This window comes from Nicrophorus vespilloides, unplaced genomic scaffold (assembly GCF_001412225.1).
Source record: "Nicrophorus vespilloides isolate i.1.1-1 unplaced genomic scaffold, Nicve_v1.0, whole genome shotgun sequence".
Lineage (NCBI taxonomy): Eukaryota > Metazoa > Arthropoda > Insecta > Coleoptera > Silphidae > Nicrophorus > Nicrophorus vespilloides.
In genome coordinates, this window is record NW_017100094.1 from 173266 (window position 1) to 197490 (window position 24225).

At 31.7% G+C, this 24225-nt stretch overlaps 6 protein-coding genes and 1 non-coding gene across 10 annotated transcripts; 4 read left to right on the forward strand and 3 right to left on the reverse strand.

Annotated features, from left to right (window-relative positions):
* The first annotated feature begins 1305 nt into the window (after positions 1-1305).
* Positions 1306-6941, forward strand: LOC108567709 (neuralized-like protein 4). Its single transcript, XM_017928323.1, has 19 exons — positions 1306-1504; positions 1553-1654; positions 1892-2005; positions 2063-2340; positions 2397-2619; positions 2673-2969; positions 3025-3412; positions 3469-3754; positions 3809-4002; positions 4192-4412; positions 4476-4678; positions 4731-4972; positions 5029-5443; positions 5502-5742; positions 5796-5978; positions 6035-6284; positions 6341-6439; positions 6496-6621; positions 6675-6941. The coding sequence occupies exons 1-19, from the start codon at positions 1349-1351 to the stop codon at positions 6920-6922; spliced, it is 4266 nt and encodes a 1421-aa protein (XP_017783812.1). The 5' UTR covers positions 1306-1348; the 3' UTR covers positions 6923-6941.
* Positions 6942-6972: 31 nt separating this feature from the next.
* LOC108567710 (guanine nucleotide-binding protein subunit beta-2) lies at positions 6973-9492 on the reverse strand. The gene is made up of 6 exons (XM_017928324.1): positions 9102-9492; positions 8352-8631; positions 8127-8292; positions 7841-8042; positions 7563-7779; positions 6973-7504 (listed from the first exon to the last, which is right to left on the reverse strand). The coding sequence occupies exons 1-6, from the start codon at positions 9171-9173 to the stop codon at positions 7398-7400; spliced, it is 1044 nt and encodes a 347-aa protein (XP_017783813.1). The 5' UTR covers positions 9174-9492; the 3' UTR covers positions 6973-7397.
* Positions 8876-8948, forward strand: Trnak-cuu. The gene has a single exon. It is a non-coding gene; the product is annotated as a tRNA-Lys (tRNA).
* A 179-nt stretch (positions 9493-9671) lies between the features above and the next one.
* Positions 9672-19673, forward strand: LOC108567706 (procollagen-lysine,2-oxoglutarate 5-dioxygenase 1). 2 transcript variants are annotated; one of them, XM_017928317.1, is made up of 9 exons: positions 9672-10039; positions 10137-10214; positions 14428-14665; positions 14735-15075; positions 15130-15473; positions 15536-15657; positions 15735-15962; positions 18649-18973; positions 19031-19673. In XM_017928317.1, exons 1-9 carry the CDS (start codon positions 9988-9990, stop codon positions 19565-19567), a joined length of 2265 nt encoding a protein of 754 aa, XP_017783806.1. In that variant the 5' UTR covers positions 9672-9987; the 3' UTR covers positions 19568-19673. The 2 variants fall into 2 exon arrangements, with proteins under 2 accessions (XP_017783806.1, XP_017783808.1); XM_017928319.1 differs by lacking the exons at positions 9672-10039; positions 10137-10214 and adding an exon at positions 11608-11761 and having other exon boundaries at positions 19031-19672.
* On the reverse strand, positions 16330-17073 carry LOC108567708 (immunoglobulin domain-containing protein oig-1-like). Its single transcript, XM_017928322.1, has 4 exons — positions 16888-17073; positions 16760-16831; positions 16560-16709; positions 16330-16503 (listed from the first exon to the last, which is right to left on the reverse strand). The coding sequence occupies exons 1-4, from the start codon at positions 16984-16986 to the stop codon at positions 16345-16347; spliced, it is 480 nt and encodes a 159-aa protein (XP_017783811.1). The 5' UTR covers positions 16987-17073; the 3' UTR covers positions 16330-16344.
* LOC108567707 (immunoglobulin domain-containing protein oig-1-like) lies at positions 17252-18542 on the reverse strand. Of its 2 annotated transcripts, none has more exons than XM_017928320.1 (5): positions 18173-18542; positions 17875-17972; positions 17740-17821; positions 17596-17684; positions 17252-17444 (listed from the first exon to the last, which is right to left on the reverse strand). In XM_017928320.1, exons 1-5 carry the CDS (start codon positions 18303-18305, stop codon positions 17286-17288), a joined length of 561 nt encoding a protein of 186 aa, XP_017783809.1. In that variant the 5' UTR covers positions 18306-18542; the 3' UTR covers positions 17252-17285. The 2 variants fall into 2 exon arrangements, with proteins under 2 accessions (XP_017783809.1, XP_017783810.1); XM_017928321.1 differs by having other exon boundaries at positions 17617-17684; positions 18173-18537.
* A 345-nt stretch (positions 19674-20018) lies between the features above and the next one.
* LOC108567704 (dynamin-like 120 kDa protein, mitochondrial) lies at positions 20019-24185 on the forward strand. Of its 2 annotated transcripts, XM_017928314.1 has the most exons (13): positions 20019-20138; positions 20326-20572; positions 20628-20763; positions 20978-21103; positions 21163-21207; positions 21381-21635; positions 21695-21869; positions 21923-22394; positions 22451-22596; positions 22648-22997; positions 23050-23811; positions 23869-23979; positions 24038-24185. In XM_017928314.1, the coding sequence occupies exons 1-13, from the start codon at positions 20110-20112 to the stop codon at positions 24100-24102; spliced, it is 2919 nt and encodes a 972-aa protein (XP_017783803.1). In that variant the 5' UTR covers positions 20019-20109; the 3' UTR covers positions 24103-24185. The 2 variants fall into 2 exon arrangements, with proteins under 2 accessions (XP_017783803.1, XP_017783804.1); XM_017928315.1 differs by lacking the exon at positions 21163-21207.
* The last annotated feature ends 40 nt before the right edge of the window (positions 24186-24225 follow it).

The following is a 24225-nucleotide window of genomic DNA, read 5'->3' on the forward strand; positions in this document are numbered from 1 at the left end:
CTCGTATAGTGAAACATATTAAAAATACACATAATATGTGTATACAAGTTTTAAAAATGATGTAGCAGGCGCGCAATCCAGGACTTTTCTTCTCATCGTCACTCGTTATGCGAAACATCGCTCGTTAAGCGAGTCATTTTTTTTACAATTCATTTTGCGAAATGCTCGTTATGCGAGGTGCACTGTATATATCAGCAATAAAATTATCCTCCAATAATCGGCTTAAGAAAATCTGAACTGTAACTTTCAGTTTATTTATTTATACATTTTAAATGGACCTAATGTGGACCAATGTCTTTCTGCCTATTTTTTCATAATTTCGAAAAATATTAACTGTAATTGTATATATAATATTCGGGTTTCATGTTAATGTATAATAAGGATTCAAAAAAATTCGAAAAATTGACTTAATATTCAATATTTGTAACTCAACATTTCTTCGTTTTTCATTGATTGTTATATTTTCAAAATATAGCAAATATCTCAAACATATATTAATAATTCTATAATATAATCAATAAGTATTTAATATATAGCAATTAATAGGAATTAATAGGAATTCAAGGAACTTATGGTTAACATAGATTAAACAATGAGGGTTTTCTTAAACATTCAAAGTTATATTTTGTTCGTGTTATAAAAAGTAAATTAATTAAGAAATATAATTCTTCATGCAAAATATTGAAAAACTTATTTTATTCTTTTTTTTGTATAGAAATTGGTAAATATAATATCAATGAGAAAAAAATAGAATGTATTTATACGTTATCAAATTTGACACATATAAATTTATTGTATTATCTAAATTATATGTCTTTTTATAAATTTAATACACAATTGGTTCATTTTGAGTTATAAAAATTTCAAAAAATTTGTGTAACTTTTTTCTAATTCAAATACGATGTGAATCATACAATTATTAATTTTAATAATTAAATATAATTTACATTTTAAAATTAAAAGAAGAGTTATATTATATTAATGATGAGTATATATACAATTATTTACTTAATACTCAATAATAACATGATCAATAGATGTTACCAACAAACTTATTTGTATGTTATGCAACTTTATTTTCATATAATTTGTTGTAGAAAATATTCATTATTATTAATTAGCTTAAATTATAGCAATATTAATATATTTGTGATAATTTTATGTTGATCTTTATGTAGGATATTTCAATATTTTTAGAAATTGTAAGATAATGACGACACCTGGTTTGAGAAATGTAAACTAGTAAAATTCCTCTTTGACATATGGTTGGACATCTGTCAAATACCGTCAAAATATAAACAAAATTTGGGTAAAATGTTATTGTCAACAAATCAAGTTTATTGATATTATGGCATATTTTCATTATCGATGTGGGGAACGTATCACTTTACAAAATGAAAATTGCACAGCAGTCAGAAATGAATCTGACTTTGATCATGGCATGGTTTTAACTGCAGAACCATTGATGAATGATTTATTGTTTGAGATTAAAATTGACAAAAAAGTATGTGCAGTTGCTGTGTTGGTTGCATTTTAGAATGCTTTGTTTTAGGTGAATTCCTGGACAGGAAACTTGGAAATTGGTGTTACAGATATTGAGCCATTGAATTTGGAATTTCCCCATTGTGCATCAAAACTAGACCATGGATCATGGGTACGATAACTAAATTGTTTAAAAAATACCTAGTTAACATAGTTGTATATGCAGTTCCATATTATTATTAGCAACATGTTATTATAGAATAGTTTAGCACATATTATTTGATTCACTCTAATTGTAGATAAGTGATTTATAACACAAAAACTTACAACTGTAGTATTATATAAATAGACTTTTGAAGACATTTTATGCCTTGTTTGTTTTAATTTTTGTTTATTTAAATATTTTCAGATTATGTGTGGAAATTCAATAGTTAAAGATGGTTCAACAATTGTAGATCATTATGGTGTTGATTTGGATTCATTAAACCAAGATGATAGAGTTGGTTTAGTTAAAACATCAGAAGTAGATTTCAAATTATTTTTTACATTGTAAACATACTTACTTAACATAATATTTCAGGGTGATTTAATTTTTTATGTGAATGGTGAATCTTTGGGTGTTGCTGCAGAGGGATTACCACAGATAGTGTATGGGGTTGTTGATTTGTATGGGAAATGTGTGCAAGTTACAATAACTAGTCCCCTATTGCGAGAGCATAATAATGATGAATGCTTGAGTGGCAGTTCTGTTCTTGTAATAGACAATGACATATTAAATGTTACTTTGGGAGGTGATATAAGTGAATTGAGCTTAAGTAGTAGTAATAGTCTGGATATCAGAATGGATATGAACGTCAGGTGATGCTGTGAATTAGCTTCCATGTGGGCTAAGTTATTTAATAATTTAGTTATAGTTTAACATTGCCTGAAGAAGCACCACGACCTGACAAATTAAAGTTCCACGATAGATGCGGATCCTTAATCAAGTTGTCGAACGGTCAAAGAACAGGGGAGCGTCGAAGACCGCTAGATGAGTTCAACAATGGTGTTGTGATGACGCACCGACCGCTTATAGATGCGGAACTTTTTGAAATTCGTATAGACAGATTAGTTGACAAATGGAGCGGAAGCATTGAAGTAATTACATAACTAGTGCATGTTCCATACAGCTTTAATATTGCGCTTTTTAGATGGGAATAACTACTCACAATCCCTCGACATTAGTATTTCCGGCGACAATGACGAATATGCGAAGCGGGACTATTATGATGTCAGGTTGTGGGATTTTAACTAATGGCAAAGGAACAAGGAGAGAGTACGGCGATTTCAATTTAGATGAACTTAGAGAAGGCGATAGAGTAGGAATGATGCGGAAACCTGATGGTAACCTGCATTATTTTATAAATGGTTTGGATCAAGGTGTTGCTGCGGAGCGAGTACCAACCACCGTTTGGGGAGTTATCGATTTATATGGAATGACTATAAAGGTATAGTTCAAAATCGCTCGATAGTTTGTACTTCTTATTTGCATATATATCTCAGGTATCAATTGTGGAAAGAGATGAGAGAGAGGAGCAGAACTTGATGACCCGTCGCAATACAAAAGATCAACATTTTACTCTTGCAGAGCCCCATCCACCTACCGATTACTACGATAGATTGACATTCCATCCAAATTGTGGTACACATGCTCAAGTTATCAATAACGGTCGTACCGCTCATCGGCCTAACGCTGCTGATGATTTTAATAATGGCGTGGTACTTACATCTAGGTCAATAAAAGGTGGCGAAATGTTTGAGGTGCGTTTAGATAGAGTGGTAACTAAATGGGCGGGTTCAATAGAAATTGGTGTTACCACACATTCTCCAAATGATCTCGAATTTCCATTTACTATGACGAACGTCAGATCTGGGACTTGGATGATGACTGGTAGAAATTCATCTATGTTTTGACATTTCTAAATATTAATATATAATCGCATTTAGGTAGTGGAATTATGCATAATGGTACCACTGTATTAGAACAGTATGGTATGAATCTGGACAGATTGCAAGTTGGTGATAGGGTTGGTGTAGTAAGGAAAGAAAATGGACTATTGCATTTCTTTGTGAACGGGGTGGATCAGGGACCGGCCGCCTCTAATGTGCCTGAGAAAGTTTTTGGAGTCATTGATTTATATGGACAGGCTGTTGAGGCGACTATTGTCGATATTTTTGATTATGGATCTCCAGATACTATAAATTCTAGTCATTCGAATACGACCTTGTATAGGTATTTTACACGTTAGATTATACTTTTGAGAATAAAATAATAATTGTTTTACAGTGATTTAAGGTTCCATCATATACATGGTCGAAATGCAATGATAATCAATAATGGGTTAACAGCCTGGAGGCCTCAACCACTTGCTGAATTCAATGATGGTATTGTTTTTTCTAGTCGGCCATTAAGAGAAGGAGAATTGTTTGAAATATCTTTGGATAGTATGGTGGACAGATGGTCTGGAAGTATCGAATTAGGTATATTTTAGTCTTATAAATAATACATATTATATTTACTGATTAGTTATAATATAATTTTATAATATTTTATATAAATTATCTAATAGTGAACAATTCTATGCTGTTCAAATAATTGCTACAAAACGTTGTTATAGCATAAATAATATAAATATGTAATGTTAACAATAAATATTGATCATGCAATAGGTGTGACAGCAGTGCGACCAGATGATATAGATTTACCAAGCACTGCAACAGATTTGGCACGAGATACATGGATGTTGAGTGGATCGTCTGTGATGGAAAATGGGATAACAATAAAAAGCAATTATCCGTGCGATCTGGATAGATTAGGCGCGGGAACGAGAATCGGAGTTATGCAAACTCCAGAGAAAAATATTGAATTTTTCAAGGACGGAGTGACCCAAGTATTTAAAAGATTGCTCATTCATGTGCTCAATATTGACTACTCTTATTTTTCTTTTCTGTAGGGCATTGCATGCATGGTAACACATAGCAATTTATATGCTGTAGTTGACTTGTATGGACAATGCGCTCAAGTTAGTATTACATGTGAATCACCGATTGTCCCAATTCCAGCAATTCAGATGGAAAGTTGTCCAAGATCAGATACGTCGGCTTCATTGCAAGCAGTTAGTGTAGTTCAGCCACATATAGAGACTGATTTGCATAGGTATATATGAATGTTGAGAAAACTTTAAATATAATTTTGATATTTATTTCAGGTTTTCTGATTATCACTGTAAGGGCTTGACATTAGCAGAAGGTGGACGAATTGCTACGAGGTGTCGAGATGTTTTCCAGGCAGTGGCATACAGTGCAACATCGTTAACGCACGATGAATTATTTGAAATTTCTATTCAAACTATAATGGCTCACATTGCTGGGTCATTAATCATAGGTGTTACAGCTATGGCTCCGAATGGTAATATTCTAGGATTGCCTCCAGATTGTTGCTACTTGGCTGGTGAGTTTATTTATAACATTCATTTAATTTTGTGGTTCTAATTTATTTTATTTCAGGAAACGAACTCCATTACAAAAATCAAATAATTCAGCAATTTGCACCATCTCTCTTATGGCTCAGAGTTGGAGATCGTGTTGGGATATTAAGAACGCACGATGGAGGCATCAAAGCTTTCATCAATGGAGAAGAATTGTCGCTAATTTTTCCCACCTTTCCTGATAACTTATACATTTGTGTCGATTTAAGAGGCTCTTGTTCCTCTGTTTCTGTTTTGAGTAGGAGATTACCCTCTTCACCTCTCACTAGTATTCGTTTGCAAGATAGTTTAGAAATAGTTTTGGATCAAGAAACAGAAACTTGCGCTCCGCAAGAAGAAGCAACCATTCCGGAGGAGTACCAAGAAGCATTACCTCCTGTAAAGTATGAATTTCATGAAAATCACGGAAGGAACGTAGAAGTTGTCACTGAGAGGTATTTCTAATAGTATTTTGCTCATTTTTTTTATATAATTGTATATATTTTTGTTAAGAAATGTTGCGAGACGTGTTGCTTCCTATAACCAAGGTTTGGTAATTGTGCAACCTTGTTTAACTAACAACCAATCAATGTATGTCATCATTGAGCAAGTGGATAAAAAGTGGCAATCATCCTTGTTAGTAGGTGTTGTTTGTGGTTTACCTGAACGTTTTATTCTACCTGCGACAGCTTTGGCGTTTAAAGGTCCGTTTTGCATTGTTGCTAGTGATTGGATTTCATTAAATGGAATTAAGGTATTTATCATAAAGTTTTAAAATCAATTATTTGAGTGTGAGTTTATTTATAGAGTCGATCCAATTATGGTCAAAAATTGAATAATCTTAAAGTCGGCGATAAAGTAGGACTGATGTTACTTGAGAGTGGTATTCGATTGATCATAAATGATTGCGTTGAAGAAATTTTAACGTGGATACCACCAACTGGTCAAAATTGTTACGCAGTATTTGATATGTATGGTCAATGTCAACAAGTAAGGATTCTTATGCGATTTAATTGAATCCTTTTGTAGTAATTATTATTATTTAGATAAAAATTCTGAATGAAAATGAGGAAGTTAAACCTGTTAGAGGTGCAGGTTGTGAAAAAGCCGACTTAGAGTTGTGCGAGAAGGAGAGACCCGATGCAAATCTATCTTTACCGATTCCATCAGTGAGTACAGCGTCTATTGGCGGAGGAGCGAGTAGCCAAAGAATCTCACCAATAACTCCAATTAAACAATCTCCTTGCCAATATCAACAGGATTGCATCAAATTCAAAAAGTCGCTTTTACTTCCAGGTACTAATACTTTACAATTTTAAAGACAGCATTATTTTTTCTAATTTTTGTTATAGACGATTACTTTTTATCAGAGGACCCAATATGCTATTGCAATAATTGCTACAGGATTATATCTCAGGATGTAGATTCTTTGAAGGATGAATCTTTAATTGGTATATTATTAAATTGCATTTGTGTAACTAGTTAATATGTTTTTTTCTATTTAAAGGATGGGTTAAGTTTCCTTTGAAAAATATCCAAAATATACAAACAGATAAATGGCACACCGCGTATTATCCAACTAAACTTGGGACGATTCGCGGAATTCTCGATAAAGGGCAGCTCCTAACAAAAGGTTTGTGTAACCAAATTGTGTATGAAAATTAAAAAAAAAATGAATTATTTCAGAACAAATGTTGTATTCCAACTTGATTGGCCAACGATACGATGACGTCCACGTAGTATTTAGTCCGTCCCTTCAGCAGAGTTTGGAGGAACCATTCAGGTTGGATTCGGGAAGAGATGCTTTGGCCACATTTCAGTTGCTGGTAAAACCTGGTGCGTATTCAGTGGCCAGGGATTGTCCAGAATGGAGCACTAAAGAAACAGGTGCAATTTCACTTCATGCTCTTTTATTGCAATTGAAAATGGAATAGATATTTTACAATTGTATGCTCACTAATTTTAAAAAAATTCAACGCACGTATTTCAAAGCATTAAATCGTGGTATCCACTTTTATTGTATGAATAATAATTCATAATTGTGATTACAAGTACTCTCTTTATATCTTGTCTTTCTGACGCTTTCTCTCAAATTAATTATAATCTTTGTAATTTCACGAACCTAGTCAAAATATACAAATTAAAGAAGATACAAAATACATGCTGCATCAGTTATTTGTAGGAAGCCAAGTATTATAGGTATTAACTGCCATATATAAATATATAATGTGTTAATAACCAACATATTTTATTATAAATTATCTATAAATCTACGAAATAAATATTATATGATTCTAAAAGTTACATGATTGACTAGGCATATATAAAATGATATATAGTAGTATATCTGTATTATATAAAATAAATGATAAGTGTCACTACTTCTTTTAGAAATTAAGATTATCTTATTTAGCCCCAGACTCGAACGTGCTGATCCCAACTGCAGGTTGTAACTGCCATTCCGTTCGGCGCCACAGAAAGAGACGTAACTCTATTTTCGTGGCCATGCAATGTTCCTAAAATCAAGCACATTTCTATGCATCCTCTTTCAATTATACTCCATATCCTTTTTACCATTATGCTGAACTTTAAGTGTATCCCAAATGTGCACTTCATTGTCATCAGATCCGCATAAAATAAATCTTCCGCTCAAGGATAATCCGCAACTTGTGAATCCACTGTTTTTGTTTGGTGGTTCATATAACGCTATTTGTTGGTCACTTCGGATATCGAAAAGTCTGGCCGATTTATCCTCTGAGCCAGTGGCGAAAGCCTGACCGCTTGGATGATACTGAAATATTTGTATTAGTTATTTAAGTTTTTTTTTTTCTATTACGTAATTTAGAGCTTACGCAAACTGAATTTACATCGGCTGAGTGACCGAAGAAAGTTTGCTTCGGTTTATTTTCTCTAATGTCCCAAAGCCTGCAAGATTTATCTACGCTTCCGGTCACGTACGTCTTACCATCTGGAGATAAACTGATCGATACAACATCTCCGTTATGCGCTTGAAAGTCTGTTGTTTTTCTTCCAGTTTCCAGATCCCACATGCATCTAAATCATGCACCAAATATAGAAAACAGATATTTACAAATTGATAATAAACTAAAGTATTAATAAAAGGCTAAAACCAAATACATTTTCATATCGCCGGATCCGGTGAGGAGCGTTTTATCATCTAGGAATCTGCAAGAACTTAGAAAACCATCGTAGCCTGCCAATTCTCTGACCATCTTCGCTGCTCCCGAAGTATCTCTATTATTCACATCGTAAACAGTGCACATGTTGTCCATACCTCCGCACGCTAAAATAGCATATTGGTTACAGATGTTGCGGACGCTTTCTAATATTTATTTATGTTACCAACGAAGTTACCAGAAGGCGCAAATGCGACGCTCATAACCCATGCAGACCGCAGCGGTATTACTTGCACTTTGTTGCCGGTAAAGGTGTCCCAAATAATTAATTTGCCATCCAGTGAACCCGTCACGCAATGCTTGCTATCACCGCTGTAGTGGACAGAATTCACCTTGTTGATGTGACCCTTCAACATTTTCTTCGTTGATAGTTTTACTTTCGGAGGATCACTGACGCTACTGCACGTCTCCTGTAGCTTCACATCGGCTTGCTTTTCTTGCGATTCCTACCAAATAAATAACAATATTATATTATTAACTAATTAATTATTACGAAATAATTATTTGAAAATACGAATTACAATAAATTTGTTTATGAAATAAATTATATAATTTATATTATTAAAAATAAAGTATATATCTTGTAATTCTAAAATTTATAAATAATAAAAATAATTAGTACTTATTTAATATTGAAATGTTAGATGTTGAATATATTTTTTTGTTTTTTTTTCCTTAACAATGAAAATTGCCCGGCTAGCTCAGTCGGTAGAGCATGAGACTCTTAATCTCAGGGTCGTGGGTTCGAGCCCCACGTTGGGCGAAATATCTTTTGGAATCTTCTTAAGAACATTTTGGATTTGTAACTCTTAATATTAACAAATTAGTGTTTAGGAACAATTAAATACTTGATGGATAGGTATAAGAGTTAAATCTTAAAAAACTAAGTAATTTTTTTTTGAAAATAAATACTCACTTTTAAATTGTTATAAATATCTTCGAGCTCCTTCCTGAGCTCTTGCAGTTCGGGATCGCTTTTTGGTGGCATTTTAGCACAAAATAAAACGTATCCTAACAGCGACTCCTCGTTCTATACTAACGCATGTAAACTTAAAACGCTCGTCTCCTCTAATCTTATTACGACTAATTGAATTGTTATATGTCGATACCTTATAAGTATAATCGAATGCGGCCCTATCGATTGTTTGGCATACGCTTTTATCAGTGAATATTCGCTGCATGTTCATTAAAATCGTTATTAACATTATATCATGTTTATCGACGTTATTAATTTACATACTAATAAACAACAAAAAAAAAATCACAATAAAAAGGTTTCACGAATAATGATACAACCAACATTCATAATGCAGGCACGTTCCGTTTCTAACCAGTAAATCTTATTGTTCATTTCATACAATCGATTATGTAACACGTCGAAACCATAATTGAAGGTTGTTTGATTTCCGAGATAAATTGCAATGCAGATTGGGTTTTCTCGAAAACTCAAACTTGTTGCTTATGTAAGCTTGATGGAGGTTTTTTTTTATACCAGAAAAGTATTGCTGCGCAAACAATTAATATCGCTGCGATGTTCAAATTCGAAAGCAATCAGTTCGTTGTTACCGTGTACAGTTAATACTTATATATGAATACAAGGAAATTGAGCTGAACGCGTTCGGTTCTTTGTTTCTTTTTTGTTACTTGGTAGTTTTTGGGTCGGAGACTTTGTCTTCTTTTTTTCGATTTGGAGTTTTGCTTCGGATAATTTCACACTTACCGCTAATTTTTCGGTTCGCTGGGTGTAAAAGTGCGCCACCGAAGTTTAGAGACAGACATTTTCAGTTTAGATCTCGCACGATATGTACCTTATACTTCTTATTTTATCTTATTTATCATTGACGTTTTCCTCAGGTAAGATTCAAGTACTTGATTTTTATTTATAATTTTCTTATTTCGATATTTTCTAATTAACGTGTAAATTTCATTAATTTTGTGTTTTTAATTATAGACGTATCGATAGAAGGTGTTTGCGACTCAATTTCCTGCAATGATAAACCTAGAGAACTAAATTTATACAAATCAAATGGTAAGAATCCTTTAATACAATCTCATTTTACGTTATGTAAAAAAATAATTAAGGAAGCTTACGCCATATTTATAGATATAGTTAAATTATTACATTTTTTCTTGACATTTCTTTATTTTAAATTAATTAAATTTAGCTGATAATAGTAGCATGTATTAATATGTTGAAAAAAGCAGTGATATAAATTAATATAATTCAATAAATTTTCAACGTTATTTATTAATTTATTAAAATATTTACACGTTTCATATTTTATAGAAAAATATTTAAAAAGCAATATTTTTAACATATTGATCTTTTGTAAAAAAACCCTATTTTACATAAATAATTTTCAAATATTTACACCAAAACCTTATTTTGAATTAATATTAAAATTAATTTTTTTAGTTCAAATAACGTTGAAACATTTCAAATATTTTAACTATAAGAAATACATGTAAATAAACATAAACTACAAAACCAATGTAAAGGTCATTGACCGAACTCTCAAGAAATGCTATTTTTTCATTGTTATAAATAATATGCATACATGGATGTGATCAAATTACATTCTTTGAAATACATTAACTATGCTATAATGCGTAACGCTGCATTCTTATTTCCTTGTGATGAATACAGGATAGAAACCCAACTATCAACTACATGTACTTGCAACAATATCAAATAAATTTCTTGAGTGCAAATGTAAGTTGATTTTTAGAGTTTTTATTTTGATAAGAATGCTATTTTGACCCATTTTAATAAATACTAGATAGTTATTAACAGGATTATGCGATTATTGACCGATTTGATTTCATCATTAATTGGATTTATTGGTTGATGGATTCATATCGATAAAATGTGTTAGTCTTGTTAATAATAGTACGTTTGTTATAAGGTTTTTCAAATAAATATCCAACAGAATTAATTTTAATTACAGTAATCAAAAAAATAGAAATATTTTTTATTATGGACACAAAAGATAATGAAATATATTACGTTCATGTATAGCATTTAAGTATACAAATCTGTACAATTATGTACTCTATTCACGTAAGTTTCTACTATACATATAATTTAATCTTCTCAAACGAAACCATACATAAGTCATATTGAACTAAACTTATCGCATTACTTTATATAAATAGATCGAAATTATTTAGAACATAGAACTAAATAGTTGTTGATAATTAAAATTATAACATACCATAATTAAATTAGTATTCTAGTTTTGTTTAGATTTAGCGTATTTGTTCATTAAACTGTATATAATTGGTAATAATTGAAATCATATTTCTTTAAAACAATGCATGCTAGTCTAAAGAGTTGCATAAGAGCAAAGTTAAGAAGGTTGTATACACAAATCAAAACAAACTGGTGGGTTTGATGTGTGAACCATTTATGTTTAGTAGTGATTCGGTGATGGGATTGGTGTGTTCTTAATATAATTCATATTTTTTGCTTGTTTCTAATTTCAAGCCGGCAAATAAAAGATATGTGTTCGTACTATAAATTTATAATATTAGCAGTAATATTTATTAATATTGCTGAAAGTGCCATAGTTAATGGTAAGGCAAATATTATAAACAATAATAACTATTACACCAATAACAATTATTTTATCGTATATTTTAAATAATCTTAAACAGAATTAAACAATTTCAAACGTTGCAATTACACAAATGCTTCAATGTTTATACAACTTATAAATAAACTCCTACTGCAAATTAACAATATGAGATCATAGCAACATGTGGGATTAATTTAAATGTTTAGAATGCATTTTCTCATTTTTTATATAAAAATATGAATGGTTTATAATTTAAGATGTTATAAAATTGTATTATAAATGAAATATAAATAAATAATAAGTTAAAATAATCAATTAATTGAAAATAATAATGTTTATGTAAGCTGCGGAATTTTTTTTTGGTTTCTAGAAAATACGATTAATGTATGGGTCATGCAGATAATTTTTTTAATCAAGAGGATGTGGCACAGTTCCATTTAAAGACTGTTGCATGTGATGTAATTCACAGATGCTTTGGTTAATAACTTCTGGAACAGATTTGATTACTTTAACGTTATCGCTTATTTGAGTGGTTTAACAAATACTTCGATCAACTTCTTAGTTTCTTTTAAAAACATATTTATTAGAACTTGTAACATTAATAGATTTTATATTATTAGCCAAACTTTATTAACTTACGTGGAGATACGCGATTCCGAAGTAATAAAAGTTTTATTTTTAGACATGCTCTAAATACAATTTGTTTTATGCAGAAACGATGCGATATTTGCAAGATTTCAAAGTAACAGTTTGAAAATTCTTGTTTCATTATTAAATATTTCTAGTGGATTTAGTCTTAATTTTATGTATCACTCAACGGTAGTCACATTTGTTTACACTTAGATATGAAACGAAGACTGTTACATCCTCATAACATAATCATGAAATAATAAATAAATATTGTCGAACATTCGAAAAAGAGAATGGAATAAAAAAATATGGTATTTTATATGTAAATTCATTGAAATTAAATCTGTTGCATGTAATATAATTCACAGATGTTTTGGTTAATTATTTCTGGAGTAGATTTGATTACTTTAACACTTTATGTAAGTGTTCTACCAGAAGAAAATAAGTCGGTTAATGCACTGTCATCAACTTCAGAACAGAAATAGTTTATATTCCAAAGAAGTGAATTGTTTAATGAAACTCCTCAAATTTGATTTCAAATTATTCAACGTTATTAGCTTGGTTGTCGAAATGCATTTGCGAAGTATTGAAATATTTTTAGATTTTCTATAAATACAATTTGTTTTGTGCAGAAATACTACGATGTTTGGAAAATTTCTAAGAAATAGTTAACAAATTCTTGTTACATTATGTAATATTCAAAGTGGTGCCACTTAGCCTTTGGTCTTAGCTTTATGTATCATTAAGATTTGTTTACATTAAGTTTGCTGCATCCACGTAATCTCTATTTCATAATAAATAAAATAATTTATAATTGATTATAGATAATTTAATGGATAATTTAGGTCATTATGATAAATTTTATATAATCCAAGTTTACAAATATTCATATACATACACTCAGTTGTATAATGAAATTAAATGCATAGGAAATGCAAAAGATAAGTTTGTCAAAAAGTATGTACAGAACAGAGATAAATATGAATGTAAATCAAACGGAAATATAACGAGAGAATTGTGGAAGTTCATTGATAAAGCGAACCTGAAAATTCTACAAAGTTTTTTTTTGCTACTGATTATTATCTTCAATTGTATACATATGATATATTGTTATCAAACAAATAAATAAACTGTAAGTAGTAGCACATACATGTGTACCCAACAAATATATTTAAGGTTTATTTACTTATGTTTTAAAGCATTTAAAATTGTAAACACATCGATTATATTTATTTCCTTAATATTAAATATTTTATTTAGCTCTAGTAAATATTATGAAGTTATGTAAATACAAACGTATACAGTATTTCAATTGGAGCAAAACACTTTAGAGACTGATGTTCATGTACAATAAAATTAACACAAGGCATGCGCCAGGTCAGAAATCAATTAGTTATGAACAGCTCAAGAATTAAAGCAGACACATTTATAAGGAATTATTGTATTGTATTTATTGAACTAACTATAAATAAATTCATGTATAAAATATGATTGTTGTAATTACTTTGGATAAAAAAAAATATATATAACATCTCCAAAATAAAACCGGTTTCGAAAGAAATACAGCACACAAGTGGTTAAGAGTAAGAGTTTAAAATTTGTAATTTATTCGTTGATGATATAACAATAGCGTCATTGTAGAGTGCAAGTTTCAACCTTACTCATTAAACAATAAATCATTGCTAATTAAATTTAAAATTATAATTTTACTAATTAATGTAGATTGTAGATGATTTAAAATTGTTTTAAATGTTGTTTTTTTAGAAATAGACTTGATAGAAAAGTTTATGCAACTCCTACTTTATTATAAGCATTTTGACTATCATATTTTTTGTGCTTTAATTAACATTTTTCATTCAATAATTAATTTAAAATTTTATTAAGTAATAAAAAAAGACGGAAACATTGCTTTTTGCAATGGATCATAATGATTGATATTATTATTATTTGAAATAATATATTTATTGTGTTTAGTAATAACCAAATAAATAATTACATTATATACATACACTTATTTTATTTTATTTGTTTCAGATGAAGTTCTAGTCTACACAGTAGCTACTGAAGAAACTGACGGTTTTCAGAGGTATCTACAAACTGCAAGACAATATGGAATATTACCAACGGTATTGGGAATGGGTGAAGAATGGAAAGGCGGGGAAAACATAAGACAACAAGCCGGTGGTGGCTGGAAAGTAAACTTATTTAGGGACGCCTTGAAGAAACAGACAACCGAAGATGATCAAGATAAGATTGTGTTATTCACAGATGGGTAAGTTACCTAACAACATTATTCGATTAAAGGCATAAACATAACATTCTTTTGTTGTAAATTTTCCAGATACGACGTGATCTTCCTGTCAAAAATGCAACAAATTTTGGATGCTTTTAAAAAGACTGAAGCCAGGATTTTGTTCGGCGCGGAATCTGCGTGCTGGCCGGACCAATCTTTGGCGAAAGATTACCCCCAAGTGACACACGGAAAACCTTATTTGAATTCCGGACTTTACATGGGATACATTAGTGATATTTTACAATTACTCGAGCGCGAAACAATCGAAGATGCTCAGGATGATCAATTATTCTTCACGAAAGCATACCTTGATGAAACGTTCAGGAACAAACATAAATTCAAGTTGGATCATAACAGCGAGATCTTCCAAAATTTGAACGGAGCCACAAGTAATATTTAATATCAATATTTTAAAAAAATAAACTAATAATTATTGGTTTTAGGTGAAATTGAAATATACCCTGATGAAGGAAAAGAAAGTACAAATTTTATTGTTAAGAATTTCTTGACACAGACTCAGCCATTGATTTTGCATGGAAATGGACCATCGAAAATAGCGTTGAACGCGTTGGCAAATTACGCAGCTCAAGCTTGGACACCGCAGGAAGGATGTCTTCATTGTAAAGATGGACACATGGACTTCGAGGATACTGCAGATCATAAAATGCCCATTGTCTATCTTGCTGTATTCGTTGAACAGGCCACTCCGTTTTTGACTGAGCAATTGCAAAAAATTAACAGCTTGCATTATCCTAAGAAGAGGATGCATATTTTCATCCACAATAATGTAGCAGTTTTAAAATTTAATTTCATGCTCAATATTAAATCTAATTATTTTTATTGTTTCAGTTAAAATATCATCAGGATTTAATAAAGCAATTCATCGATTTCCACAAGAACGACTATTTGAGCATCAAAGAAGTTAAATCTGAAGATGGAATTAACGAGTGGGCAGCTAGAGATTTGTCTTTGTAAGTTTATATAACTATCCAAATTGTTTAATTTGTTACCTTTTTTAATATTAAATTATTTATTGTTGATGTTTCAGGGATCAATGTTTATTGAAAAACTGCGATTTTTACTTTTCTATAGACGGTATTGCTCATTTGGACAATCCGCACACTTTAAGGCTTTTAATTGAACAAAATAGGACTATAGTTGCCCCACTTTTGGTTCGACCTAAAAAGGCTTGGAGTAACTTTTGGGGAGCCCTGACCACCGACGGATTCTATGCTCGTTCAAATGATTACATGGATATCGTCCACAATACTAAAAGGTAATATTCAATAAGTTACGTTAATCATATAAAATCAATTAAATTTGCAATATTACATATTTTTTTGACCTCAAATTCTGAGGAAAATAGAAAAATATTAATTATTTTATTAATGGTATAAAAAGAATTAGTCTCAAATTCAATACAATACCTTAATTGCTTTCAGTGAGAACGAATTTTTAGGTAATTTTTATTAATTGAAATGTAATATTTTTTATTTAAACATAGAAATACATACAAAAAATATATCACAAATATAACTTATACATTTTATTATGGATTAAATTCCATTATACAACAATTAACAATTACTATACCAATATGGTTTATATAGTAATTTATTTTCAATAATAAGATTAATATATGTGTTTCAATAGATTATCTAATCGAAAGCTATGCTGAAATCAGTTTTGAAAGACCTTCTGTCAATCGAATACATGTTATCAGCGGTGCATTCGTAGACTCCAGCATCCATTTGGGTAGCAGGATCGATCTCCAACTTACTCTTAACCTTATCGGTACCAATATTCCATTCGTGAACCTGAAATTCAAATAAGTAACAATAGGCGATGAGATAATTGTAATATTTATTCTTACATTTAAATATAAATGAGAGAAAATTTCAGCGCCGTCTTTGTACCAAGTGATGTGTGGTCTCGGATTTCCTTTGGCAACACACAAGAATGCAATTTTATGTCCAAGAACGTATTCATAATCGAAATGGGAAGCCAATGTAATCTTTGCACCCTAAAATCGCTAATTATTAATAAATCGTTTATTATATCATTTTATATTACGTTATTGTTATTGTAATATTGATCGGATTCGGGATCTCTGTATTTTCCGGTGATCGGTAAACCTATTTGAAACTGAAAAAATAGTTGCCGTTAATTGGATTCTGCAATTTTCGACTTAATTTGCTTACTTTAGACTTGGTTCTCGACCTGGTCCTTCCTCTGCGCGCTTGAACATCGTTAATTATCAACACAAACAGAAGTAAGAGAAAATACTTGTGGATGTACATTTTGAGGAGACGCGAACCGGTCGCTGTTTGGATCGTTTGGAAATGTGGATGTGTACTGCAGATCCCTTTTCAAACAATTGCAGTGAATTGGTCTCAATTTAAAATAAATGAGTACAAAAGGGAACGCGTTTATTGATATGCCTTTATCAAAACTATTTTACTATTAAGCAGAGATTTAAATGCGCTGGAATTGTCCGTCCGTTTAAAATCCTATTTAGGAAATGAAGTTGTTTTTTTGTTAGAGCACGCAGGGCGCGTATACAAATAAGGGATCAACATTTATTTTTCATTTGATACAATTAGTAAGCCACCATAACGTAGTCGGTGCGAAATCCGCGGATGTCGATGGCGTATTTGTTATTCGCTTGGCACTCGTAATATCCGGCATCTTTCTGTGTCGTCGGGTCTATTTCCATTTTGCTCTTCATCGTGTCATTTCCTATTGGCCACTCGTGCACCTAAAATTACTCATATCTAACTATTTTTCAGTATGGTAACAATTTTAATTTATATATTCACAATTAAAACTACAATAGTTTTTCTATTGAATTAATTAAATTAATATTAAATAATACATATAAAAGTTTCTAACAAAAGTAATATAGTCACCATTGTCGATTTATTCAGTACCTGAAAGAATTTATGGGCATAAAGTTCGATACCATCCTTAAACCATACGATTTCAGGTCTGGGATATCCTAAAATAAAGAAACTTATTTGCGTTATTTCGATGAGTAAATAGTATTGTTGTACCTTTAGCCATGCAAAAGAATGTGATTTTTCTTCCTAACATGTAATCCAATTCGAAGTGACTTGCCTTTACAATTTTCGCACCCTAAAATATCAAATAAATACTAGTGCAATTAAACAGAAAAGGAAGTATTTTACATCTTTGTTATCATAGTAACTCGCTGCAGCCGGATTTCTGTGCTGAATAATGACGGGCATTCGGGAATTGTAGATCCTTCCTCGAGCTCTTTGTTTCCCTGAAATATAATCCAATTTAATTAAATTAAGTAAACACTGTAAGTTGATTCCTTGTAATTTATTACAAATAATAGCGTTGCTTGCAGAAAGCCATCACGGAAATCTCTTTCATGTGATAAGTAAATGCTATAAGCTAGTATTTATTGATAGACGAGTCGCAATTTTGCAGCGGAACTTTTTATAATTTGTAATCACTTACCTCTGCCCCCTCCTCGTGCTGCTTGTGTCGCATTAAGGCAGATTATAACAATGCAGATAATTGCAAAATGCTTTGTGTTCATTCTTCTTTCACTATTGAAAAGATATTTTCTGCTCTTTGTCCCAATGGACATTCATCAGTAAGCCTCCTTTGATACAGCGTCAGCAGATATTTGCATTGCACGCACTCGTTCGATATTTACAGTTTTGTTTTCGAGAGCGTGAATTATTCTAGGGACCTAATATAATAATTGCCTTTTTGAATTCAAATAGGGGTCAATGTTAAGTTACTCAACAAGTAATATTCATTGAATTATTTGTCTTATGCTTATTTAAACGACGCTACATCCTTGCATCTTCAATGTGCACATCACTGCATTTTTCTACTTAAACTTTATGTACAATAAAAAAATAGTTTTAGTATTTTATATTTATTAGTTTTATTAATTAGTTATTTATTGTATACAATTGTTTCAGAGGATTATGGAATGTACCATTCATTACAAACTGTTACTTGGTGAATGCCACGCTTTTACGCAAATACGATCGCACGAAGATACATTATTCCAGAGGAAATCTTGACGCCGATATGGCCTTCTGTGCAAATATTCGCGATTTAGATATTTTCATGTATGTTTCCAACCGAATTGACTTCGGCCATTTGATCAATCCAGAATCATTCGACACAACACTGGCTGTACCCGATATGTATCAGATTTTCGATAACCAGCAAGATTGGGAAGAACGTTATATTCACAAAGAATACCCAGAAGCGTTTAACGTCGAGAAGAAACCTAAACAGGTACATTTTTCAACATTCTCTTTCTTATACAAGTTCTGCATTTTAATTTATTTTTAGCCATGTCCAGATGTATATTGGTTCCCAGTGGTAACCAGAAAATTCTGCAATGATTTAATTCAAATGATGGAATCCTTTGGAAAATGGTCAAGTGGCACTAATGATGATAATAGGCTGCAAGGCGGCTACGAGGCAGTTCCCACACGTGATATTCATATGAATCAAGTAGGCTGGGAACCACACTGGTTGTACTTTTTGCAGCAGTACATTCGCCCACTCCAAGAATTAGTATTTACTGGATATTTTCACGATCCTCCGCGTTCCATGATGAATTTTGTCGTTCGTTATCGCCCTGATGAACAACCTTCCTTAAGACCACACCACGACAGTTCGACGTACACAATTAATATTGCCTTAAATGAGATAAACGTTGATTACGAAGGTGGCGGCTGCAAATTTTTAAGATATAATTGCAGTGTTGTAGATACTAAACCTGGATGGGTTTTAATTCATCCAGGTAGACTAACTCATTTCCATGAAGGATTACTAGTTACTAAAGGAACTAGATATATTATGATTTCTTTTGTCGACCCATAAATCTTATTAAATCTTAGAAATGTTGTCCACTGAACACAAATATGGAATTGAAATTGTATATTCAATAACTTTTAGTTTAATCATTTTTACGTCTTATTTTCAATGAACTTTCTTATTGAGCAATAATACTTAATTAAATTTAGTTACACTCTTATATATCTTGATGTACTATTTGTAAGTTTAGAAACAAAATAAATGTTTTATATTTTATTAACATATAAATAAAAGAATCTTCTTTAATTAATTATTGTTTAATTATCGTATTATGATTTTTTTTCTTCCTCCTGCTTCTTCCCTCTAGGAAGAGATCTTGTATAAAAGTACGTTATATTACTTTGCAGGTAGTGCTGTTTGTTGGGTAGTATAGTATAAGGATAAGGTAAATATCTGTAAAATTTGGTTTCTCTCTAGACCAGGTTCAAATAAATGACATTTCCATTCATTTTATTTGTGGCCGGAATTAGTGAAAACAAATAGATTTATTTTTAAAATATTTATAGAATTAAAACATGAATTAATTGGTACAATTATAATCCCTACATATGGAGCATTTACTAAGAGGAAAGTTTGGGTACGAAATGATTTATATAATATTACAGTTATAGGTTAGCTGTCAAAAATAGGTTATTGAATTTTGTTCATAATTGTGAATAAAATTGCTAAAACTTACATAAGTTCACTTATAATAGCACAATTTCTTCTATAATAATTATTAGAATTAATGTCATTTTAATAAGTTATTCAAATTGATATTTCAGACGAGTAGTTATTAGTTCATACAGAAATAATCCATTAAAATATGGACCTGCTGGTTATACAAGTCGGAGTATTGCCACATTATGGGCAGGAAGGGCTCTGGACAGATCAAAACCTTTGTTAAAGTCTCAACAGTTTCAAGAAAGAAGAAAATATGGAATGCTGGTTGTTAGGGCTTTAAGAGGTGTACTTAAAATAAGATATCTTCTTCTTGGTGGAGCTCTTGGAGGTGGTGTTACATTGCAGAAAGTATGTAGATTTTTGTTGAAGTGTTATCATTCCATTTTCACTCCTTTCTATATAGAAATATCAAGACTGGAAGGAGGGGCTTCCAGATTTGAAATGGCTGGAAGATGTGATGCCAGATAATGTTAAATGGCAACAGTTTAGAGGATCTTTAATACAGCTAAAGGATTCTGTTAAAGATAACATTGAAATTGGTATGTTCATTATTACATTTCTCATAAAACTTCATAGATGTAGAATATTTTAAATAACTGCTTTAATTAGTTCAATTCTTATCTTCCATTATAGTAACTCATATATACTATTTCATTAAAAAACATAAATTATAGTTTGCATTTCATTCTTATTGTTTACATACAAATTATGTGATTTATAACTGATGATGCGTTTTTATTTGTGACTGTGAAGATCCACGTTTGAAGTCTTTATCCGAGGCTAAATATAAGGAATTTCGTTCATGGTTTGATCAGCGATTAGATGACGCTATTGCAGCTGCAGAAATTAACAATCAAAATGGATCCCTTGCTATTGAAGGTGTGTATGTTTTAGTGCATCACTTGGGTACAATCTTCTTTTTTTAAATTTATTTATAGGTGCCTTCTCCAGCATTTCACAATTTCTAGACAGACTGTACTCAGGTATGATGTACCATTTGTATATTAGTTTGTTTGTATTGTTTCCCTTCATATCTTTGTAGTTACTTTTAAAGTAAATTTGTTGCATTACAATTACTATAGTATATTAAACAAATATTAGTCACAAATGTTGTGTAAATAAATATTTATAAATGGTTTCTGTATTTTTTCATTAGAAACCAAAGATGAAATTAAGGAAAAAACGGTGGCGTACGCCCGTCCTTTTGCACAACCAAATGTTGATGAAGCTGCGAGGAAGGAAGCCCAACAAAGGCTTGATGGTTTGCAGGATGAAATGATGCAAACTCAGATTAAGTACCAACGAGAGTTAGAGCGGTTGGAAAAGGAGAACAAAGAATTAAGGAAGCAGAATTTATTGCTGAGACAAGGCCGCAAACCACCGACAAGACAAGTTAAACGCAGTTTAATTGGTAAATTTAAGCTTTAATTAGAAGCTTTAAATAATGGTTTAATGTTTATTAATATTTAGATATGTACAGTGAAGTCTTGGATGAATTGGCTGATTATGATAGTGGTTACAACACAGCTGATCAACTGCCAAGAGTTGTGGTTGTGGGTGATCAAAGTAGTGGAAAAACATCTGTACTAGAAATGATCGCACAGGCTAGAATTTTCCCAAGAGGAGCCGGTGAAATGATGACAAGGTTAATTTCAATTGCGTAATTTTATATTTTTATTTCTATACATTTTATTATAGAGCTCCAGTTAAAGTTACTTTATCCGAAGGGCCTTACCATGTCGCCCAATTTAGGGATTCTTCTCGCGAATTTGATCTTTCGAAGGAAGCGGATTTATCTGAATTACGAAGGGAAGTTGAACTTCGAATGAGGAACAGCGTGAGAGGTGGAAAGACAGTGTCCAGCGATGTGATTTCAATGACCGTCAAAGGTCCAGGTCTGCAACGCATGGTTTTGGTTGACTTGCCCGGTATCATTTCAACTCAAACCACTGACATGGCTTCTGATACTCGCGAAAGCATTAAACAAATGACCCAAGCATACATGAGCAACCCAAATGCTATTATTCTTTGCATCCAGGATGGCGCTGTTGATGCGGAAAGAAGCAATGTCACTGATTTGGTAGCGCAGTGTGATCCATCCGGAAAACGAACTATCTTTGTACTAACTAAAGTAGATATGGCAGAACAAAACTTAGCTGATCCAAATAGAGTAAGCCCGGATAATTTGATTGGACAACAAATAATATACAATTTCTTTTAATATAGATAAGAAAAATTTTGTCAGGAAAATTATTCCCGATGAAAGCTCTCGGCTATTTCGCAGTCGTTACTGGACGTGGTAGAAAAGACGATTCCATACAAACCATCAAGGATTACGAAGAAAATTTCTTCAGAGGTTCAAAACTATTCAAGTAATTTTTTTTTAATAATTTACGTATAAATGATAATAACTGTGATTGTAGGGATGGCTTAGTTAAATCCACCCAAGTAACAACTCGAAACTTAAGTTTAGCTGTCGCAGACTGTTTCTGGAAGATGGTCCGCGAAACAGTAGAACAACAAGCCGATGCTTTTAAAGCAACCAGATTCAACTTGGAAACAGAGTGGAAAAACAATTTCCCAAGGTTGAGGGAGCAGGACAGGGATGAATTGTTCGAAAGAGCACGCACGGAAATTTTAGACGAAGTCGTGAACTTGTCGCAAGTTAGTCCGAAGCAATGGGAAGATTGCTTGTTAAATAAGATTTGGGATAAAGTTTCTGGACATGTCTTTGAGAGTATTTACTTACCAGCCGCTCAAACTGGAACTCAAGGTATACTATAACCTTAAACATTATTTTCATAAAATAATATTGATTGTTTCAGAAACGTTCAATACATCTGTCGACATTAAGCTTAGGCAATGGGCGGAGACTGCATTGCCAGCTAAATCTGTAGAATCCGGATGGGAGACGTTACAAACAGAATTCCAACAATTTATTGATAAGGCGAAGCAAACGCCAAATCATGATGATATTTTCGATATGCTGAAGGGTGCAGTTATAAGAGAGGCTATGTCCCGTCATGTCTGGGAAGATAAAGCAGCTGAAGTATTAAGAGTCATACAATTAAATACTCTTGAAGATAGGACTGTAAGCGATAAACGTGACTGGGACCAAGCTGTGAAATTCTTAGAGTCTAGTGTCAAAGATAAGCTGAAAGAAACAGAAACAGACTTAATGCATTTGTTGGGCCCATCGACAAAAGAACGTTGGATGTATTGGAAGTACTTATCTGAAGAACAGAGTAAACGCAATTCCGTTAAATCAGAACTGGATAAGATCATTTACTCTGATGATAAACATCCACCTACGTTAAGTTACGATGAACTTACTACTATTAGGAAAAATCTTCAACGAGGTAACATCGATGTAGATAATGTGTTTATTCGTGAAGTTTGGAATCCTGTCTATCGTAGACACTTCTTGAAGCAATCATTAACTAAAGCGTACGACTGTAGACGCGCTTTCTATATGTATCATCAACAAATGGACGTTGATTGCGGTGATGTTGTTTTATTTCATCGTATACAGCAAATGATGAAAATAACTTCGAATGCTTTAAGACAGCAAATCATGAATAGAGAAGGTATGAATATACAGTATATATTTCTATGACTAATCATAATACGAAATATTTTTTTAGCACGCCGATTAGACAAGGAGATTAAGGAAGTTCTAGAAGATTATAGTCAAGATAATTCAAATAAGGAAAAACTACTAACAGGTCGAAGAGTGGTTCTAGCAGAGGATTTAAGTAAGAATGCGTTACTTATAAAAGTACTTAATTTATTATGTAATTTTCTTTTTTCTAGAACGAGTGCGTCAAATTCAAGAAAAATTAGAAGAATTTATTCAGGCCTTAAACAAGGAGAAGTGAACCTAGTCCATTATATTTTTTTTTATGTTATTTGGTTTATTTTTATCATATACAATTTATTTCGCTTATTATATTTTAATAATTTAATCATCATATAAACTTTTCTATTGAATACAAAAATCG

What these genes read in the sequence shown, in the direction of transcription:
- LOC108567707 (XM_017928320.1), bottom strand. Translation starts at nt 18,305, where the DNA reads ATGTCCATTGGGACAAAGAGCAGAAAATATCTTTTCAATAGTGAAAGA. An exon ending in AGCACGAGGAGGGGGCAGAG is followed by an intron (nt 17,973 to 18,172) that starts GTAAGTGATTAC and finishes ATTATATTTCAG; the next exon opens with GGAAACAAAGAGCTCGAGGA. An exon ending in ATTCTTTTGCATGGCTAAAG is followed by an intron (nt 17,685 to 17,739) that starts GTACAACAATAC and finishes TCTTTATTTTAG; the next exon opens with GATATCCCAGACCTGAAATC.
- LOC108567706 (XM_017928317.1), top strand. Translation starts at nt 9,988, where the DNA reads ATGTACCTTATACTTCTTATTTTATCTTATTTATCATTGACGTTTTCC. An exon ending in ATATTTTCATCCACAATAAT is followed by an intron (nt 15,474 to 15,535) that starts GTAGCAGTTTTA and finishes TTATTGTTTCAG; the next exon opens with TTAAAATATCATCAGGATTT. An exon ending in ATCGTCCACAATACTAAAAG is followed by an intron (nt 15,963 to 18,648) that starts GTAATATTCAAT and finishes CAATTGTTTCAG; the next exon opens with AGGATTATGGAATGTACCAT.
- LOC108567704 (XM_017928314.1), top strand. Translation starts at nt 20,110, where the DNA reads ATGGAGCATTTACTAAGAGGAAAGTTTGG. An exon ending in GTGGTGTTACATTGCAGAAA is followed by an intron (nt 20,573 to 20,627) that starts GTATGTAGATTT and finishes CTTTCTATATAG; the next exon opens with AAATATCAAGACTGGAAGGA. An exon ending in GCAAATCATGAATAGAGAAG is followed by an intron (nt 23,812 to 23,868) that starts GTATGAATATAC and finishes ATATTTTTTTAG; the next exon opens with CACGCCGATTAGACAAGGAG.
- LOC108567709 (XM_017928323.1), top strand. Translation starts at nt 1,349, where the DNA reads ATGGCATATTTTCATTATCGATGTGGGGAACGTATCACTTTACAAAAT. An exon ending in AGAATGGATATGAACGTCAG is followed by an intron (nt 2,341 to 2,396) that starts GTGATGCTGTGA and finishes ATTTAGTTATAG; the next exon opens with TTTAACATTGCCTGAAGAAG. An exon ending in AAAGTCGCTTTTACTTCCAG is followed by an intron (nt 6,285 to 6,340) that starts GTACTAATACTT and finishes TTTTTGTTATAG; the next exon opens with ACGATTACTTTTTATCAGAG.
- LOC108567710 (XM_017928324.1), bottom strand. Translation starts at nt 9,173, where the DNA reads ATGCCACCAAAAAGCGATCCCGAACTGCAAGAGCTCAGGAAGGAGCTC. An exon ending in CCGATGTAAATTCAGTTTGC is followed by an intron (nt 7,780 to 7,840) that starts GTAAGCTCTAAA and finishes CAAATATTTCAG; the next exon opens with TATCATCCAAGCGGTCAGGC. An exon ending in ACTTAAAGTTCAGCATAATG is followed by an intron (nt 7,505 to 7,562) that starts GTAAAAAGGATA and finishes GCTTGATTTTAG; the next exon opens with GAACATTGCATGGCCACGAA.
- LOC108567708 (XM_017928322.1), bottom strand. Translation starts at nt 16,986, where the DNA reads ATGTACATCCACAAGTATTTTCTCTTACTTCTGTTTGTGTTGATAATT. An exon ending in AATATTACAATAACAATAAC is followed by an intron (nt 16,710 to 16,759) that starts GTAATATAAAAT and finishes TAGCGATTTTAG; the next exon opens with GGTGCAAAGATTACATTGGC. An exon ending in TCTCTCATTTATATTTAAAT is followed by an intron (nt 16,504 to 16,559) that starts GTAAGAATAAAT and finishes TTTGAATTTCAG; the next exon opens with GTTCACGAATGGAATATTGG.